The 19,574-nt window shown below is 43.7% G+C and overlaps 3 protein-coding genes across 3 annotated transcripts in view; 1 reads left to right on the plus strand and 2 right to left on the minus strand.

Annotated features, from left to right (window-relative positions):
• C1R (complement C1r) overlaps positions 1–3,210 on the minus strand; it is a 239,921-nt gene extending 236,711 nt beyond the window's left edge. The window contains exon 1 of the mRNA XM_079298103.1: positions 3,207–3,210. The gene's annotated coding sequence lies outside the window, so the exon portion shown is untranslated. The remainder of the gene's footprint in view (positions 1–3,206) is intronic.
• The window catches only part of FAM131B (family with sequence similarity 131 member B), a 32,564-nt gene extending 19,353 nt beyond the window's left edge, over positions 1–13,211 (plus strand). The window contains exons 4-7 of the mRNA XM_079298298.1: positions 2,215–2,308; positions 2,916–3,113; positions 3,369–3,512; positions 3,911–13,211. Coding sequence (XP_079154424.1) covers positions 2,215–2,308; positions 2,916–3,113; positions 3,369–3,512; positions 3,911–4,458 — 984 coding nt within the window. The 3' untranslated portion in view covers positions 4,459–13,211. The remainder of the gene's footprint in view (positions 1–2,214; positions 2,309–2,915; positions 3,114–3,368; positions 3,513–3,910) is intronic.
• Positions 13,212–13,598: 387 nt separating this feature from the next.
• CLCN1 (chloride voltage-gated channel 1) overlaps positions 13,599–19,574 on the minus strand; it is a 60,101-nt gene continuing 54,125 nt past the window's right edge. Inside the window, exon 23 of the mRNA XM_079312068.1 lies at positions 13,599–19,388. Within this exon, the coding sequence (XP_079168194.1) occupies positions 18,990–19,388 (399 nt within the window). The 3' untranslated portion in view covers positions 13,599–18,989. The remainder of the gene's footprint in view (positions 19,389–19,574) is intronic.

Raw genomic sequence — 19,574 nt, forward strand, 5'->3', positions numbered from 1 at the left:
GTTTTGAGATTTCTGGGCACTGAAACATAAGAAAAGTGTCTGTCCAGTATATTTTAAAAAATAGTACTCCTTGAATAGAGCATCATTTGATCTTCTCCAGGAGTTTGGGAGAAAATTCCCTCCTTTTCATTTGCACACAGAAGTAACAGAATTCTTTATGTATCCTAGGGTAGGTGGTGAGTACCAGTTAACTTCAGTTAAAAAGCAGATGAGAAACAAGCAAACATTGTAATTACACATGCTTCTTTTGCTTTTATTATCTGTGCCATGAAAAAAAAAAATTCTTTTTCACTAATGCAGAAATAGCATCCTGAGAAAGGAATAATGCATATTTGTTCTACTGGGCTTTTTTAAAGGGTACTTATAAAATATTTTCACATAAGTTAACATTATAGTTTTGTACATTTGGAAGGCCAGGATTAGCACCTCCATTTTGAGTAGTATAAGTATTTTCAAATTCCACATTATTTCAAAACTTTTAAAATATCTGTAGCTTTCTTCTTTACTGTGTTTTGAAAAAACCTGGGACTTTGAATATAATTTTTAACTAATTCTCACGATGCTGATATGTCTTTCATTGTGGCACTTATGGCTTGGGATCTTTTGCCTAGGATCAAATTGTGTTGGAAAATAATGGTGCATGCAGCCACTGTCTAGAATAAATTTGTCATTTTTCTTTCCTCACTGCACCTATGTCTAGCTGAAAGTGAAGTACACAAGGTCATGTTTCCTTAAAGAAAGTAGAAGACAGTTTCCTTACTTGCAGTTTCCCATTTTCCAATCCATACAGAATCCATGGAGCTCTTTCATGAGGCAGCTCTTACCCAGTGTAATTCCATAGATCTTCTTTGGTACCGAAGCTGGATCACCAAATTCCTTCCCTTCCCATTCATTCCTGCCTTCATGTCACAGCTCTTCAACCTTGCAGTAGCAGGAGCCCTCTGCAATTTACTTTCTTTTTTGGATGGGTTCCATGAGGCAGCTCACAGCACAGCCCCCAGGCTGTCTTGGAACAAGTGGGTGGATACTGAGCAGGAGCACCCAGGCAGGAATGACCAGTGGGGCATAGATGGACTTTCTCCAACAAGCTTCATCACCAAAGGAAATGTATCATGGAACAAGGGCTGTGCTCTCACTTTTTGCTGTTCTTCTCTGCTTTCTGATTTCTTCAGCTCGTGTTACACATGGCATGTTCCTGGCTCCACAGTTACAGGATGCCTTAGCTGCTGCATTTACACTCAGTTTCCAGAAAAACTCACCTCTCATATTTTGGCAACTGACTGGAATTATACACAGTGCAAGATCTTTACATTGCCTTTGCCTCCAATAATTTCACTGCCCAGTTATTACTCCACTCACTTTTTGTGAGGTTGATGCCTATGACAAAGTGTTTGTTTTGTGTCAGGATTTAAATTTTCCAGTGTCATAGTCACTTCTTTTGAATATCCTTGTGTTTGAAACATTCTGGCCCTGATTTTCAGAGAGGTTGAAATGAAGAGCAGAAGCAATGTTTATTTAGCCCTTGTGAAAGTTAAGCCTCATATGAAATGCCTGGCATCTCTGAAGAAGCCTGATGAATTCATCTTGAGAGATTATTTTTGTGATGGTGTTTGTGACGACTGCCTGTCCCAATACTGCCCTGTCCTTGTTATTCAGGGACTGGGGGTAAACATAGAAAAGACAGTAAAGAAAATTAAGAAGAGCTGTAGACCAAATTTCTTTACAGATGCAGGTGTTTGAAACACGACCCATCAGTGATATAGTCATGATCATTTTATTAAGACCGTATAAGAAGAAAAAAAAAACAACTCAAAGTGACATTAAAAAATTGGTAGTATGATGCATATATGATACATTACTATGGCTTTCCTATTGCACTGACAGCTCCCCACTGCAAGATCCCTGAATTGTCCATCAGCCATGTCTTGCATCTCTAACAGAGAGTTGGGAATGGTGCAGCATGTCTGTGGAGGACTGGCAGCTGCCCACAGGAGGCTTCCCACAGCCTCTTTCTGCCTCTCCCTCTCGCCTTGCCTCAGTCAGTCTCAGTGCTGTGCAATATCAAGTCCTGGTTAAATAGCCTCTAATTTTTCCTTTTCTTCTTTTGTTCTTACTGCTTGCTTCTGCTCCTCATCTTCCAACTCCTACTGTTTTCTCACTTCACTTCCTTTCTCCTTCCTGTATATCATTTCTTCATATTCTCTCTCTTTTCAGCTCTCCATGGAAGATACGACCTCCATCCTCCCCAAGCTGAAACGCAACTCCAATGCTTATGGGATTGGGGCTTTGGCTAAGTCATCTTTCTCTGGTGAGGTCCTCAAAATTTGACTTTATCCTTGGCAGCTTCTCTCCACAGGCCTTTGTGCCTCTTCCCATATCTCTCTGTCGCTCTCACAAGTGCTCCTTTCTGGCTTTTGCCTTTTCATGGCCTGAGGGGAGTCTCCACCACTGTGGTTCTAAGTACAGAAATCTCACAGTTGTTGCCCTTTGAAAGAACAGATTTGTCTTATTCCTGTTGGCTTCTCACTGTGCACCCTGCTCAGACATCTTCAATTGCTTCCCCTCAGTCTTGGGTTTAACCCCATTTTCCATTTCTTAATTTTTTCACTTTCAGGCTTCATCCTTCATGCCCAGCTCTATCCTAAATGGATTCTAGGCAAGGAAAGAAATGGTCTTTCATGTCTGGGGGTAAAAGGGGATTCCCCTTTTTCCCCTTCTGAGAGTTTGTCCAAGGAAAGTTGGAGAAACTCCCCTGGAGAGCGATGCAGCGAAGGGTGGGAGACACCCAGCCCTAGTCATGCATCCTGTCAGGAAAGGAGGGGAGAAGCTCCGCTTCCAAGAGAGGGGAAAAGCAGGCGGGAAGCGCTGGAGCTGTGTAATAGCCCCGCCTTGTTTCCCAATGTCTGGCCCCTTAGGGATATCCCGCAGCATGAAGGACCACGTGACGAAGCCGACGGCCATGGGGCAGGGCCGCGTGGCGCACATGATCGAGTGGCAGGGCTGGGGCAAGGCCCAGAGCCAGCAGCAGCAGCAGCAGCACGAGAGCGCGCGCAAGGACGCCGACGCCTACTCGGACCTGAGCGACGGCGAGAAGGAGGCGCGATTCCTCGCAGGTGCCTGTGGCGCGGGGCTGGGATGGGCAGGAGGGAGAGAAGCACTGCGTGTCTGGGTGGCTGAAGAGACTGGATGGCTGGGATATTGCCAGAGGAATGCGAGGTGGAGAGGGCGAGGGCCAGTTGTGGGTGATGGGCATTGCTGAGATAGGACCAGGGTGGGACGGTGTGACCAAAAGATGGGGTAAAGGATGACAACGAGAAGTGGAGACTTGAACACATCTTTGCTTCCCTTCCCTGTCTCCTTGGGCACAGGGGTGATGGAGCAGTTTGCTATTTCTGAAGCGACTCTCATGGCCTGGTCCTCTATGGATGGTGAGGATGTGAGTGTAAACTCAAATCAGGACAACCCAGCAGGCAACTACTCTGAGAACTATCAGGAGCTGATGGAGAGCCAAGGTGAGCTCCAGTGCTTCTTGCTAAGCTTAAGACACCCCCTTTCTGCTCTGGTTGTCATGTTGGTCTCTTTTGCTCTACCCTGTTTTATTCTGTAGCCCCAGTCAGATCTGCTAGTCATCCCTGTTTGTGGAGCTGTCCAAGGAATCTAATCTTAACAGGAAGTCTCCAAAGCTCAGTTCCTTTTGCCTTTTTAGAGCACAACTGTGGAAAGCTACCAGCTCTTAGAGTCAGTTGTGGGTATAATCAAGGTCACCTACCGAGTGCCCAGAACTGTGTTTTCTCTTTGCCCTCCTTCCCTCTGAAGGATTCATGCACCCTGTGCAGTGCAGTGCCATGCCCAGGCACACAGGCTACTGGAGAGAGTGTGACTGTGTGTGGTTTGCCTCCTTTGCTTGCAGAGCACATGGCCCAGACGCAGTACGACAGCTGGCCCCATTCCTACGTCTCGCAGGGCATGTACTGCTTGGGTTCGTCTGACGCCTGGGAGGCCAGCGACCAGTCCCTCATCGCCTCCCCAGCCACCGGCTCCTACCTGGGCCAGAATTTCGATGAGTCCCAGACAAACCTTCAGGAGAGCATTTTGCTTCAGAGCAGCTTTCTCCAGCAGCAGCAGCAGCTGCAGCAGCAGCGGCAGGAGCAGAACTTCATCCAGAGCACGGGGCTGGTCCACGTGTGGCCCCTGCAGACTGCTCAGAGTGGAGGTGGAGCCGAGTCCAGCACGTACATGGAGGACCACATTGAGGATGAAGGGAACCCACGGCTGGAGAAGGCTCCTCTCCTGAACAAGAAGCCCTCTCCAGAGGAGGATGATGCAGTGTGCCGGGACCTGGAATCTTTGTCTCCTCGAGAGGAGATGGAACATGCTGCACTGAGCCGCAAAGTCTCAGATGTCACCTCCTCTGGGGTGCAGTCCTTTGATGAGGAAGAGGGAGAAACAAACAACTGATGCTGTCTGTGAAGTTCTCATCGCTGCTGAAGAAAGAGAGGGGTGGCAAGGAATGCAATTACAGGGATTCTTCTCTCCAGTTCCCCATATTTCCAAGCAGTCACACCTTCCATTCCTGACATTTAATTATTTTTTTAAACAAGGAAAATCTCAAAATGATTGACACATAAAAATCTCTTCTTCCCCTCCCCCATGGACATATATTTTGGATTTTCATTGCTCTGGGCAACATGTGGTGTGCTTGGAGAGATCTGGATTGGTAAATAATTTCTAAATCTTTTTAATACAAAGTCTTGGCTGTGGATACAAACTCTTCTGGTACTGGGGATGTGGCTGATGAGACAGGCTTGGTGTAGGGAGCAGCTTTGTGGCTATAATTCATCTTGGCAGAATGGATGTTGGTCTGTGGACTTGGCCCCTTTTGACAGAATACATGAATATAAACTGGTTTAAAATGAAGATGTGGCTTTGCAGATCTAGATTGCTCTAGTGTTGCGCTTGTGGCTGATGCAGAGGATCAGACTGTGTTCAATACAGACCATGCTGAGATGAAATGTGCTGTGTGACCAGATCCTCCTCAGTAGCACCTTGATACAAAGCTCTAGGTTTGATGGGTACAAACTGCTCTCCGTGGGCCCGGGCTGTGCTGCCAGTGTGGCTCTGTGGGCACAGCTCTGCTGTGGCATGGGAGAATGGATGCAGATACAAATCTAACCCTGCTCTCAGATATTCATGCTTCGGTCTCTTTCATTTATTTGTTTCTCTCTTTGACATTTCTGCCTTCCCAGGAGCTGGCAAGAGTGGTGTGTCTTTTTGGCAGTGGGCACTGGAAGCCAGTGGAGAGGACATTTTCAGCTACAGAGACAGTCACTAAAAGCTGACTCTTGCTGGGGGCTTGAGGACATTTTCATCTTGGTGCTGCTGCTGTGCCCTTCTGTCTTTTCCTTGCCAGCTGAATGGGGAGACCCAGAGAGTGGGCAGCAGGTCCAGGAACAGTGTGTACAGATAAGAGATCACTAGATGATACCTAGTTTACATCAGAGTTTTCAGGTTTTGTGCTTTTTTTTAGCCTTTTTTATATGCTGGATAAGTGTTCATAACAAAGCAGTCAGTAATGGGAAAGGCCTGTACTCCAGTCACGACTTAACAGAAATACCACACCTTTCACATTTCTGCCACTCCTGCAGTGCCAAATATAGCTGGAGGAAAAGGGGTGAGACGAAATTTTCTCCTCCTATTTGTCTTCTTCCTGGCTATATTTTCTTCTTTTGTTTTTCTACCCCCAAACAGTGTAAATAATGCTCAGTACTTGATCTGTTTGTTTTTCCCTCCCATCTCTTTTTTAGGTGTGGAGAAAGCTGATTTCAGGAGTTTTCCCTATTTGTACAGGTTATATATTTTTCTGTTTAAAAAACATGATTCTCTGATTAGGGGGGAATTTGATCTCTTGCAGTTCCTTGACATTTTTTTACTGACCTCCTTTTGAGAGGGAGAGGTTTTGAAAAGAAATTGTTTCCTTTCAGCTCACCAGAAAAAAAAAAAAAAACAGGGACAAAAGCAAAAATTGTATAAGGTTATTGATTTTGCTGGAGGACTGAAGAGAACCAGCTGAGATTACCTAAGTGCTGAGTTTTAATTGCAGGACCTCTTGCATGGAAGCATCAGCAGAGCATGGGTGTAGATCAGATTCTCGATGTGATGAGCTAGTGAAAGGAAATTGCCTGGACACTGCCATACTGTTCCAGGAGCAACTCTTTCTCACTTACTCTGACTCATGTTTGCTCTGTTTAATTCATGATACATTTGTCCCTTCTTTGCCTCCTCTTCAGGCTTGGTGTGTTTTTTGGATGACAGGAGAGTGATACATGCTTCTTCCCTGCTTGAGGTTTAGTTCCTGCAAATTTTCAGGGAAGAATGTCTAAGGTGAATAAAATGTGATTGAAGGAATATCACCAAGTCTTAGAGTTCAGACAGCTCCTGGCAAACAAGACAAATGATGTCCAGGAGTTGTGAAAAGTAGGAATGGGGCTCTCAGGAAGAACTTTACCCCACTCAGCTTTTTCCCAGTGACACAGGCAGCTGCAAAAAGAGGGACTCCTTTTCCAATACCCAGGTCTTTCCAACCAAGTCTGCTTCAAGCAGATATGTCTTCCCTCTCTACTGCACCTCTAAATGAAAGACTTCTGGGATGTTTAAGCAAGACTGGTAATTTGGTATAGGTAAGAGAGAGAAGTTTTAGTGACCCATCTTTTTTTAAATGTTTGCTTGGTCTTACTTCTGTTCTTCTAAGGAGGTCGCTCTTCTCCTGAATGATGACCTTTCAATATCTCTTCAAAGATGTTTACCCATTCAGGTATAACCTCCCCTGGACAGCAAGGCTTGATAAAAATCTATATCTTCTATAGTTCTTGCAGGGCCAGTGGTAGTTCATTGTCCTGAACTGGCTTGGATCCAGCTGTGGAGCAGGGCCTGAGAAGTCACCCTAGCCAGAAAAGGGAGATGGGGCAAGTGCCAATAGCACCTCAGCAGATGAGTAAATAAGTTTCAAACTATTTTTATGTCTATTTTAAAAGGTCTTAAGGGAAACAAAAATGGTTGGATGTGTACCTTTGTGGGGGATTTGGGTGGCTTGTTTCTTTCTCCAAACCATTTTGTTCCCATGTGCCTCTGCAGGACCAATCTGGATGTTTATGGTAACTTTCAGAGCAGCTTCTAATGATCCCTCTCTGTTGTTTACAGGACTGGCACAAGTGGGTCAACTTGTCCAGGGTTTCTTTTTCTTTAATATGTATATGTGGTACATGTACCAAGATGTCTGATTGATGTCTAAAAGGTATCTCCCTGGAAGGCAGTGACAGGGAGTTATCTACATAGGGAAAAGTGGGACAAAATTTGACCTTACAGAAAATTCTGTTGAGTCCAATAGAAAGAAAATCTGAATAGTCTTCTAGCCTCTGAATTATACCCTGCTGTATAGAAAAATGTAGATAGCCTCATTCTCTGTGGATGAAAAAGACTGGTTTGAACACCACTCTCTGTCAAAACTTTCCAGCTTACTAAATTCTGTAATTTTTTTTCATAAATGTGTTAACATTCTGTGAGTAATAAAATTTCAGCCTTTTCCTAAAAGAAAGAAAAAGGCTATTTTTCATACCTCTGCACAATCCAATAGAGCTAATTGCTAGGAGTTTGACTAGAGAGAGCAGATCTTCCTGTCCACACTTGCCACCCGACTGAGCAGCCTGAGCTGAACTGGAAAGGCAGTTTGAATGTCTTTGAAAGTGGAAAATTGTTTGTATAATCTGGCCTTTTCTTATGTAACAGGCCTGCTGCCTGTGTGTATCCAATATCAGAGAGAGAGACCTGGAACCTACTGTACGTTTCCCAGAAAAGCTGTTATTATATAGATACACCTATTCAAGCATATGGGAGGCACAGGTGCTCTGTGAGTGAAATTTGGCCCGCAGTCTCCCTTTATCCTGGTGAAGAGGGATGAGTTGGAGAGAGTCCAGCCAAATAGTCAGAGCCCAATTTGTGTTTGTGAGGCTGCAAATAAGAAGGAAAGGTAAGCTCAGTATCCCTGATCTGTAGTTACTGAGAAACTGAGCTCTGCTGCTTGTTTCCACAAATCCATTATGAAGCAAAGCTGTACTACAGAAAATTTTGGATATTCTTGAAGTAGTGAAGGTAGAAGATTCCCATCTTTTCGCCAGGTCTTTGTCTTCAGTAGAAACTTGTTGAAATTACTTTTCTAAACATGAAAGAAGGCTTAAGCAGAAGTGACCCTAATTTTAAATCTTCTGCTGCAAGAAAATTCTCTTTTGTTCCTTCTCCCATGATTGCTCATACCTGATTAGTTATACTATTTCATAGGTTTTTCTTTTATATAAATCTGAAGCTTTTTTTACAAGCCTTCTGGGTTCTCTTCAATTCCATTACCTCAGGCTCTGGGTCAGAGAAGTTAATCTGCTTCTTTCAGTTTCTGTGCCTCTAAATTATCATCTTCTTTTGGAAAGCTGCTGACAAGCCATCTGCTTGCTTTCCCCCTTAAAAAATGGTAACATCACCTTTCAGGACAGGCCTGCTGCAGAGAACAGAGTTCAGCCACACTTCTGATCTGATCCAGTGGTGAGCTGCTTTGAAGGGGGAGGAACTCTGCTCAGCTCCCCCAACCCGTGGGCAGCTGCTGATGCACAGCTGGCCCACACCAAGCCAGGGGCTTTCACCCTGCTTTAAAAGTGAAGATGGAAGAGCTGTGAGCAGATGGAGAGTGCTGTTCTCATCAGCTGGCCTTTCTTTATATCAGGTTAGAGAAACTGGGAAAGTGCACTTAGAAATGGCATCTTTGTGATGAGTCTAAGCTGCTCAAAGGAGCTGTCCTGCCTCCTCTCTTCCATCACCACCAGCTCTGTACTTCTACTGCCTAAAAAGCACCAGCACTAACACTCATTTGGCTGCTCAGGAACTGGCCCCATTGAAAACTAACCCAGCCCCTACCTAAATAAAGGTTTCAGTGGGATGAACTCTTCATATTGCTTCTCTTGGTGAGGCAGGCATCACAGAGGGCTGGTGGAACATGTGTACATGGTCATGTGGAAGACTAGTTGCAGATGCAACTTAAATTGGCTTAAGCTGATTGTGATATGTCTGTCTGAGAAGAATAAGCTCCACTGGCATACCAGGAAGGACATTATTCCCCATTATCTGCTCTAGTGTTTTCCTTGGAATTTTTAGTATACTCTTATTAGATTTGGTCTTTGTTATTTATGCCCTGTTGTTTCCCTCACTGTTCCCTTCCACAGGCCCCTTTGAGTTAAACCCTGAAAACTGGGCAGGAGGACATGAGTAACTTGATATATGCATGAAATTAATAAAATTACCATGCACAAATCGTGTGTGCACTCAGTGATTACACTCCATGGCAGCTAAAGATACTGATAAGTCTTGTCCTGTAATTGCAAGAGGAGAGACTTGTTTAAGAGTGAAGCACAGCTGTTGGAAGGGATATTTTCCCCTATTTTCAGGCCAGTTCCAGTCCAGTGTGAGATGCAGAAGAGTACTTCACTCCTAGGCAGAGCCTGCTGTACTCTGTACAGCAACAATGAAAAATGTTAGTTGTAGCCTGAGAGAAGAGAACAGGAGAGGGAAAGTAATCTCTTTATGTGACAGAGGTAGGGGGTGTTGTGGTGAGGCAAGTTAGTGTGCAACAGTACAGGCTTCTGCACCACTGTGTGTGGCAGAGAGGGAAAGACATGGAGAGAAAGGCTTGGAAAAAGGTCAAGAAAAGCTTGATGTCTTTTGTTCACCCAACACAGGTAAGAAGCTCCTGGCAGAATTGATGTACAGAATTGCTATACAAGCTGCAGGTCCAGGATCATTGCAGCTTCTGGTACTCCTTAGTCCAAGCCATACCCTTCTTTTTTTTTTTTTTTTTTTAAGACAGTGATAGGAAAGTGACCTCCCTGAATCTGGGTACCTGGTAGCTTTCATTGTTTTAAAAACAGTTCACAGTGTGCTAAGTTCTTCAGGGAAATTGTATGAGAAATAGACCAAATAAGAACTTACTCCTTGCCCAAAATGAAGTTAGTCTGAGTTCTGATCTCACTGGAAATCCAAAATACTAAATTCAGCTTAGTTTGCCTTAACTGTTGTATTGGAATTGCCTAGAAGGAGAAGCAAACTCAGATAACCTGTCTCTAAATGCTATAAAAAGCAGAGTAACATTGGCAAAGTCTAAGCTCTTCCTTCTGATTTCTCCCAGGTGGATTTAGCATTGTTCCTTGTTCAGACAACTCTGGCATATCTTTTTAACTGTTTGACTTTTTCTAAAACAAAAATAGGAAAGAAAAAATATAATTCATATACAGAGATTATCAGCAACTTACAACTAGAAAAATGTAAATAAGGAATACTTTCATCTTTGATTTTCCTCCCCTGTAGCAATCTGACAGGGAAATATTTCTATGCCATGGCTCAGGGAAAGGAAAAATAAACAGGGAAAATGTGAGTAAAATGGTGCCTATTAGAACTAAATGTATGTGTAGGACAGCCTACAGTCATTAAAGCACAGTTTCAAATATGATTGCAAGCTGTAAAGTCAATGTCAGGTGCCTCTTTTGTACCATTGGCTTTTCCCAGGCTAAGTAGTAGTGAACCTGTGCAGAAGCAGAAGAGCTGCACTTCTGTGCCAGATCAGTGTCTCTCTGTGTCTTAGAATATGCCATGGAGCCTGGGGACGCTGTGCTCTCCCAGCAGCACAACCAGCTCCCTGGATTGACTGGAGTAAGGCATGAGGTTATTGTGTTAACAAATGGACATGGAGGATCTGCACTTGGAACATCAGGGTCTGTTTACATCCTTGCACTGACATTTAGCCCCAGCACAGGCAGATTGAAGTGTTATTTTTTCCTTGTAAATGAATAGAAGCTCTATGATTGTCAGTGTTGGTCTGCACAAAATAAAATAAATATGTGATGTATTTTTCCGGTGCAGATACACATTGTTGGAAGAGGAAAAATTTAGTCAGGCTATGATTCTGAGAAAGAGCATGTTTACTAAAACTGTAAAGACTTCTTCAAGAATGCTCTCAGTGCAGATACCACAGAATCACAGAATGGTTAGAAGGGACCTTGAAGATCATCAAGCCCAACCCCTCTGACATGGGCAGGACTTAGCTACTGATGTGTAGTAGCTGCCATTTTCTGGGAAGAGAGGGTTGCAGTGTTCTGTGGAAATAATGCTCCTGTTAGGTTCTTCCTCATCTCCTTCAGCTGGGGACATTTTAAATGCTCTCTGAAATCTAGTCTTGTTTTTGCTTTCCTGTAAGGGATCAAATGTCCATGCTTGCAAAAACATCTAAAATGGCTTTTCTCCATTATGGAAACAAGATTGTGCATCTAAGATTTGCTTCTAATAAGATATAGGCATGTAGTCCAGATTCATTGGCCTTCTGGATTCATTTTCATTGGGCATGGAAATCCAGTCATGATTGGATTGGAGGCCACAAGGTTAAGAACCCTCTTCCAGAGCTCTGCCATGTTCCCATGAGGCAAGTGTAGGTGGACTTTCCTTCTTTTTAGATACTGCATGCTTGAGCAACTTAGCAAGCAAAAAGCTCTTTTGCAGGTATATATTCTTGTTTGGCTTTAATTTTTCTCCTCTGATTTGTGGATGTTGTGCATGATTGGAGGTCTCTGGGAATCCCTACACTATAAAATTGGAACTCAAAAGTAATTTTACAGGGAACAAGATTTCTCCTGTTTCAGCTCTTTTCAGATGTGGGTGGGTACAGCAGAGGATTTGGGAGGTACAAGGGTGGTGGATGGGAGTCTCAGGGGTGGCATGTGGAATGGATTCCTGAAGCATGTGTAAAACTAACTAAAGGCTTACAACAAATGTTGTATTCTCAGTATCTGAAACTACTTTGGCGTAAGCTTATGGGACAATGAAGGTTGCTGCAAAGCAATTTTGAAGGGCTTCCCCCAAGCCTGTGTGTGTGTTCTGGAGCAGGGAGGCTGCATGGTGACTATATGTATCCTTTTAAGCTAGTGTTTACAGAGGTGCATTGATGTTTGGGAGAAAGTACTGAATGGAACTAAAACAAAAAGGGAAAGGGACCCACTGCTGAAAGCTTTCATCCTTACATTGTCCCACATTGGCCCTTAATAACTAAAAAGAGTCTGATTTGCCTTTGGTCTTCCAGCTCCAAAACATGTTTGCCTGAAAATTTTTGTTGGATATACTTCGCATGTTTTGATAATGTGACTTAAGAGATAAACACTTCTACAAAGCTATATATAAATACATCCATGTGCAACCACCTGCATACATGTGCACACACTACATATAGACTTAGAGAACTCTATGGCACTGCACACCTCCATGCCTGTACGTGGCAGCAACCACAGTAAAGGAGGGGAGGTAGCTCAAAATAGCATGTACAGTCCTTTATGGAGTTGTTATTAAAGAGAATGTGGTCTTGCCCTCCTGGCTGGTGGAAGTGTTTTATTTCTGTGGGACTGGTACCAGGGGAGTTGTGTCTGAGGAAGGAGGATCCTAGGAAGAGGGGGTGGGTTTCAAGGAACTAGTCTGATGGACCACATTTAAAAGGATCCATGGTGGCTTGGGGAAGTACCCCAGAGTAGGAAATACCTGATTTCTCATTAAGAAAGAACATCACATGTTTGACTATACAGGGCTAAAATCTGATGTGTGTCTGTGACTACCAGGACATGAATCCTGGGCCAGATCTCAGGACAGAAAGCATCACATTAACAGAATCCTCCAATTTAGCACAGAGTGAGCTTTCCTGTTCTACTGAATAAGCATATTTCAGGTGATATGTTAAAGTTTTGTCCCAATACTGGTGAGATGCAGACACATCTGACGCAGAGTTGGACAGAAATTTCACAACAGCCCTTTAGGACAGGACAATGAAAGGTGTCTGATGCTTAGGTTGTAAAAGGCACTGTCATTGGGTAGTATGACTCTGGGTTCACATTTCAGTTTTAAATGCTTCTCAGCCCACTGTCCTCATAGCAGATTGGGGAATTGGGTCGACCCAGAGGGAAAGAAACATCTCTGCACTTTCAACATCGTTGTGTCATCTGCTTCTGATACAGGACATTAGGAGATCCTGTAGCTGTTTGTTTGCCATATGAGAAAATTCTAGCCATAAAAGGTATTATTTCCTTGTCAAGATACTTTTGCTTTTCAGACTCTGGTTCTTCCAGGAGCTAAGCAGTGTCTCTGTCCCTGCTTAAAGTATAGCATATTTTACAACCAGAGCTATTGGACTGATCTTTGCTTTCCCTGTTCTGTTTGAATTTAATTTGCCTGCTTTTGTTACCAAATAGATTGCCACCCACCACTTGGTATGTATGTCTGCATAACTGTGTCCATGGAATTAATTGTGACTTGCATAAGACACACTTACTTAACTGCTTGAGGTTTTTGTTTGTCTTTTTCTGAGGCTTTTAAAATCTTTTTTTTTTTTTCCTATCCTTGTAAGTCTCCCCTGTACTCTTTCATGGTTTTGTGTGTGGTTTCTGGTTTTGGGTTCTTTGGTTGTCTGGTGTTTTTTGTTTATTTGGGCTTTTTTTTTTGGTGCGTGGGGTTTGTTTTGTTTTGTTTTTGGTCGGTTGGTTGGTTGGTTTTTGTTTGGGTTTTTGTTTGTGCTTTTTGTTTGTTTTGTTTTTTTGTTGTTGATGTTGTGTTGTTTTTATATCCAAATGGCCTTTTAACTACTTTCTTTTTGAAATGTAGCATGTCAAATGAAATCACTTATTCCATGTATGTTTAAGACTTGAGTCCCTGGGAAAACAAAGTGTCTCTTGTCCTGGAAGTCATACCTCTGCATAGGAAAAATGTCTTTTTTACTTAATTTCACATTATGCTGCAAAGATGGTGCCCAGCTGCTGCAATGCTTCACCTAAAAGAACCCTTTTGTCATCATACTGGGTTAGACTTACCCCTGAGTTAAGTTCATCTTCTCTGGATTTTGCTGCTTAGTCCCAGCATGAACCTCATTCTGTGGGATCTGCCTGAGGCTCTCATCTCCACTTTCTGCTTATTTCTCTGTTTAGACTAGATGGCAAACCTGCCATATGTTTCTCTCATGTTGCTGTTTTACAATACCTCATGTTATTTCTAAGTGACTAATGAAAAGGGTAACTAAAAAAGGCATAAGAGCATTCTTGCTGTACACCTCACCTCTCCCCTTTGCAAGGATACTTTCTACACGGTTCCTCAGACAGATCCTATCTTCTGTGCCAGAGAAATTGCAAATTTGAGTTAAGCATAGAATTCTGTGACATGTTTGGTCACAATCCAGCCATCTCAGCTCCCATTTCTTGTCACAGCCCATTTGCTTAAGTGCACTATAGAAGCTTGAGGGGGGAGAGAAAAGCAGATTTTTTTTCTTTCAAATGTATTTCTCATAAACCTTCCATTACTGTCTTTTGCATTTGTTTCTGTGTGGAAAAAACTGAAAAGCTTCTAGCTTGAGTTTATATGACTTTAATTCTTAATATATCTCAGTATGCCTTGTAGCTTTACCTTCTGTTTTTCAAACTGAGTAGCCATTCAGTCACATACTAGCAATATTTAGATTGTTGTTCATCTAAAGTAGGCAATTCATATTTTCATTTCTCTACATTCTGTTTTCTTTATGAATTTGCTACTGGCCTTTTCCTCAGCTGGATATTTTCGTCCATATCAGGTGCAATTCTTCAAGTTGGCTAGAAATGTTTCTATACCTGGTTTTACTACACAGCACAAGATGTTTGCACTAGCAGCACATTAAAAAGGCTGGGATGGGAGCAAATGCTCATTTGAAAGTCCAGTGCTTGTACTAGTAATAGGTTTGGGTGAGACTCTACCTCCTTTAGCCATCACACTGGTGCCAGCAGTGTCCACAGCACTGTCTTGTTTGTCGTACGATGAGGCTGCACTGGGACTTGGTGACATCCAGCAGGCTGTGGGAAGGAGCTCAAGGCACAGGAAACTGAGTTGGAGAGTTTTCTGCTACTGCACAGCTGCAGTTTAACAGAGGTGATGTTTGTGAGTGTGCCTGAGTGCACGTGCACAGGGTTGTCTGTCCAGTGGCAAGGGGGACACACAAGAACAGCCTGGGCTCACAGTCAGGACCAGTTTAAGCTTACCTCCCACAAACACAGCATTAAAAAGTTTTGCATCATGTCTTGAGACCCTAATGCTCATGCATGGCTTTTGTGTGTAAATTTTAATTACTGGTCTCCAGTGTTGATTAAGATTTTATGAGGGCTGTGCCCAGATATCTGCTTATGTGGCCATGAACAACTCAGTGCTTGTTGTGGCTATATTTTTAATAATGTGTTTTTAATTATACCCTTCCTGGGTTTGGACTAATTTGGCAAAGAGGGATCTTCACTTGCTCAGCTGTTTATTGCTGGTCTTTTACTCTTTGGCCAAAAACTACACACTTCTATACAGTATTTGCATAACTGGGCAGAAGGGAGATGTTATTTGTATAGACTCTACCTGTTTCTCTGTTTCTGCCTGTACTAATTGTTTTTGTCCATAGGCTTAGAAAACTAGAATTGCTTTAGTCTCAAATAATTTGGCAACCAAAAATGTTTTTTTGTTGAGGCAAATCTTTCTTGTTGATCATTAGTTTGTCTCCACATGTTTTCTCCTTTATTTGGCTCATGGCCAAGTCTTTTAGCCGTGTCATACTTACCTAAAGCCCCACTTGTTTTCTTACCAACCTTAAGTTTTCCCTATTTTTTTCAATTCCTTATATTGTTGCATTTAAAAACAAGACTCTGCTTTCACCCTTAAGTGCCATGTGAAAGGAAGAGTTCAGTTTTTTGCTAGATGTGGATTTTTGTCTATATGGGAAGGCCTCACAGTTGATACAAATTCTGGGGATATTTTAGGTTGAGAAAAAATACTTTTCCCTGTAGCTAATCAAGTCTGTGCTATTTGGATAGGATGGGAGATGCAGGTTTTAGAGTGACAGATCAGTGTGGATTTGTTTGCTGGACAAAGGTTTCAAGTTTAAACTTTGAGGGGGTTTACTGGGATAGCTTAAAGTTCCCTTGACAAAGGTAGGCTTAGTATTATTTTACTGCACATTTTGCACCTACTAATGTACTTGGCATCAGGTCAGTGAAGATTTTACTGATAAGATGGAAGTGGAAACAACTTCAGCCTTTGCAAGCCGTCTTTGCAGAGTGATTTTTGTCCCCTCCTGGCTCCTTATGCATTTTCATGTATGAATCAAGGTGAGAAAACGGTGCAGATGAATGCTGCATCTGTTCCATGAGTGGAGGCAATACCTGGAATGGATCTTGAGTAGTGTCTACAAATAGCAGCAGTTACACCCACCTTTCACCCCCCCTTCCCATAGAGCAGTCCCTCCTCACAGTAACCCAGGGACAGCTAAAGGCAACAGGAATGGAGAGGTACCTGTGTGTGCATATGTGGGCACACAGGTGTTCTCTTGCAATCTCAAGTGATGAGCCTCAAGAAGCTTTCCAGGTTAGCCAGGGTTTCACTCCAAGCTCCCCAAGCCTCTCCATGTGCATCATTTTTGTTCCAGCTCACAATCTGTCTGTCATGACTCACACACTCACTGGCTTTGATTTAGACTCCCATCTGCTTTCTCAGCCAGTCACATCCCAGTTCTTCTGTCACACACTGTAGGAGAAGTGTGGGACTGGAGCAGAGCATATATCTGTATTCAGGAGAGAGGAGGGGGAGGTGTACTGAAAAGTTTCTCCTTGTCTCATCTGTCTCAGTGGAAGCATGTGGTTAAGCTGTAAAATACAAGTCTGTGCAGTAAGGCTGGGGATGGCTTGGAGAAACTCATCCTTCTGGAGTGTGCTTAGACCCTCAGACCAGGTTTGGTCTCAGTGTTGTCACTCACTGAGTATTTATGCTTTTGTAAAAGGAGTGTCCTTTCTCCTCTGCTTATATAAGGGACTATCACAATTCCCTGAGGAAAAAAAAAAAAAAAAGAAGCAGTTGTTTTGCCTCTTTCCTGCAGGCAGTGGAAGGTGACACAAAGGTAGTGGGGAGGCTGTGCTGGTGCCTGGCAGACACAAACATGCCCCTGTGGTGGAGGCAAGCAGCTGTTGTGTGCAGGAGACTTGGCCTCAGATCACCACTGTCTCCTCACAAGGACAGGATGGCTCCTGGAGGACAGATGATCATTAAGGCAGGGAAAGGCTGATCCCAGTTAGCTTATAAAGAGTGATCTTGTGCCAAAAACAGAACAAACCTGGTGGGCTCTGAATTCCAGACAGCAAAAATTAATTTCTCTCTCTTCAAGAGACTAGTGGGGAAGATTTCCTTCTACTGTAAGCTTGTCACAGACTCTCCCACCCATAAGCATCATCAGAGAGGAATTGGTGCAAGGTCAATCCTTGGAATTAAAGCCAGGAGGGAATTTTCCTTTGGTGACTGGGTTAGAGGTAATGATATTTTTGACTTGCTCCTGAGACAGCTTATGGAAAATCACGTGTTAAAGTAGAACTGGTCACTCTAAGTTAGATAATGCTTTACTAATATCAGGAAGGGGGATGAGAACACCACTAAGAACGTATTTTCAGAACCTCGATTTCTCTGTTGCTAATAAGTGGAAACACATCTAATAGGCTGCTTGGGACTGCATCTAAGTGCTATGAGCCACCAAAAATATGGTAGAAAGAGAGGTAGACTGTTAGAAGAAGCTGCAGAATACACAGAATTTGGTTTTGCCTGTTTACTGAGAAGACCTCACAAGAGCAGTGAATTAAAGCAGCATCTTACCTTTGGATGCCAAGGCTTTGCATGCATGACACGAACTGACAAGACATCTTTTTGCAAGATGCAGATCTGCTCCAGATTTAGAACTGGAATCGAGAGGGATGCTGCACACAAGGCTGAGGTCTCTGCTGTTAGTCACAACAGAGACAAGCTGGCAAAAGTGAGAGCTGGAATTCTCAGATCTGAGGTATGCAGAAATATGTGGAAAGTAGGCAGGGTAGAATTACCAGGAAAGAGAAAAGGAGTTTTCAGAAAGAAGCCTGTTTTCAAAGTGTAGAAAATGTGGCTTCCCTCTGCTGTATTTCTTGGCAGCCTGCTAACACTCCATAATTACTTTTTTTTTTTCCTTGAGTTCTTGTATTTTAAGACTGTAACTGTGGAAAATTGTGAACAGTGATTCAGAGAGACAAACACAGTTATTTGAAATATAGGTACATATATGCTGTTTTACTCCTCTTCCCCCAGCACTGAGGATGCCCTCACTTAAGATTTTCCCATTCTGTTTTAAAATTCCAGAGATGATGGGAAAACAAAGAAGCTTTTCTCCCTTCCAGTGTTTTCTAAAGCCTTGGCTGAGTTCAAGGCATGAGACATATACCAAATATTTTTCTTCCATCTGTTTTTAGAGCATGGCTCAGCTATAGGACAGAGGAGAAGCTCCTAACTGCATCCCCATCCAGGAAAATCCCAGAGTAAAAATTGAGAAAGAATAAAAATGTTCTACATGGGAATGTTTGGGGGGGTGCAAGATAAGAGCCAGTGAAAAGGAGCTGCAGCAACATGGACAGGGTGGCAGTCACAAGCAGCAGTGTGCTTCCAGGCTGGAGGTCTGGCTGTGTTACTCTGCTGCGTGCAGGCCTGGTGTGACTGGAAGGATGGCACCCATGGTAAATGGGAACTGCTCCTCCACTTCCACATGGCAGATTGACCCAGAGCATCCTGACTGTGCCCAGCAGTATCCATGTCCTGTTAGAGTGTGGCACAAGCCTGAGCACTGTAAGCCTGCACTCGGGCACCTTGCAGTCCACATCTGTCACCTGCACACGCCCGAACAGTGCAGCAGCCTAACAGTCTGCACAAGAGGGAAAGAGCAGAAGAAAGGGTCAGTCTGATGTCCCTCCTGCCAGCTGAATTGTTCCTCTGTGGGGATTGCAAAGAACATCCAAAAGCTTCTCCTGGAGGAGCAAACACAAGAAGACTGGCTCACTGAAGAGTGTGATGGACTGCTACCCTCACACCAGCTATAAAGGAACATCCTCATCCTCATCTTCATCTTCATCCAGGTCAGTGGTGCGTAGGTTTATGTCCTTGAGGATGTCTGAGATGTTTTCAGCAACCGGCCCTGTCAGCTCCATCTCTTCCAGCTCCGTATCCGTGGCACAAGCGGAGCTGGGGACTTCCCCCTCTTCCTGTGAGTGTGAGGGCTGGGGGGAGTGGGAGCAGGGGGGCAGAGGGCTCTCGGTGCCCGGGCTCTCGGCCGCTGGCTGTGCTGCCGCCGCGCCGTCATCTTCCCGGCTCCACGCCTGGGCGCCCTGCCCCGCCTTGGCGTTGGCCGACGCCCGGCTGATGTCACGGAAACTGGCGAGGGGTGGTCGGAGGCGGACCCCGGAACGGGTGGAACCCTCTATTGCCTTCTGGAGCTAAGACAAGAAAAAAATATCAGGAAAAAAAACATGAAAGGGATGCTGGAGCATGCCTACCCAGCAGAAGTTCATCTACTCTCCAGGGCAAAGGAATCACAAATAGAGTCACAGCTCTACTTCTGGGGCCTGTGGAGATAATTTTTCACACTGGTGATATAATGAAAAATTTCATGGTAAACAACA

This window comes from Erithacus rubecula (genome assembly GCF_903797595.1).
Source record: "Erithacus rubecula genome assembly, chromosome: 1".
NCBI lineage: Eukaryota > Metazoa > Chordata > Aves > Passeriformes > Muscicapidae > Erithacus > Erithacus rubecula.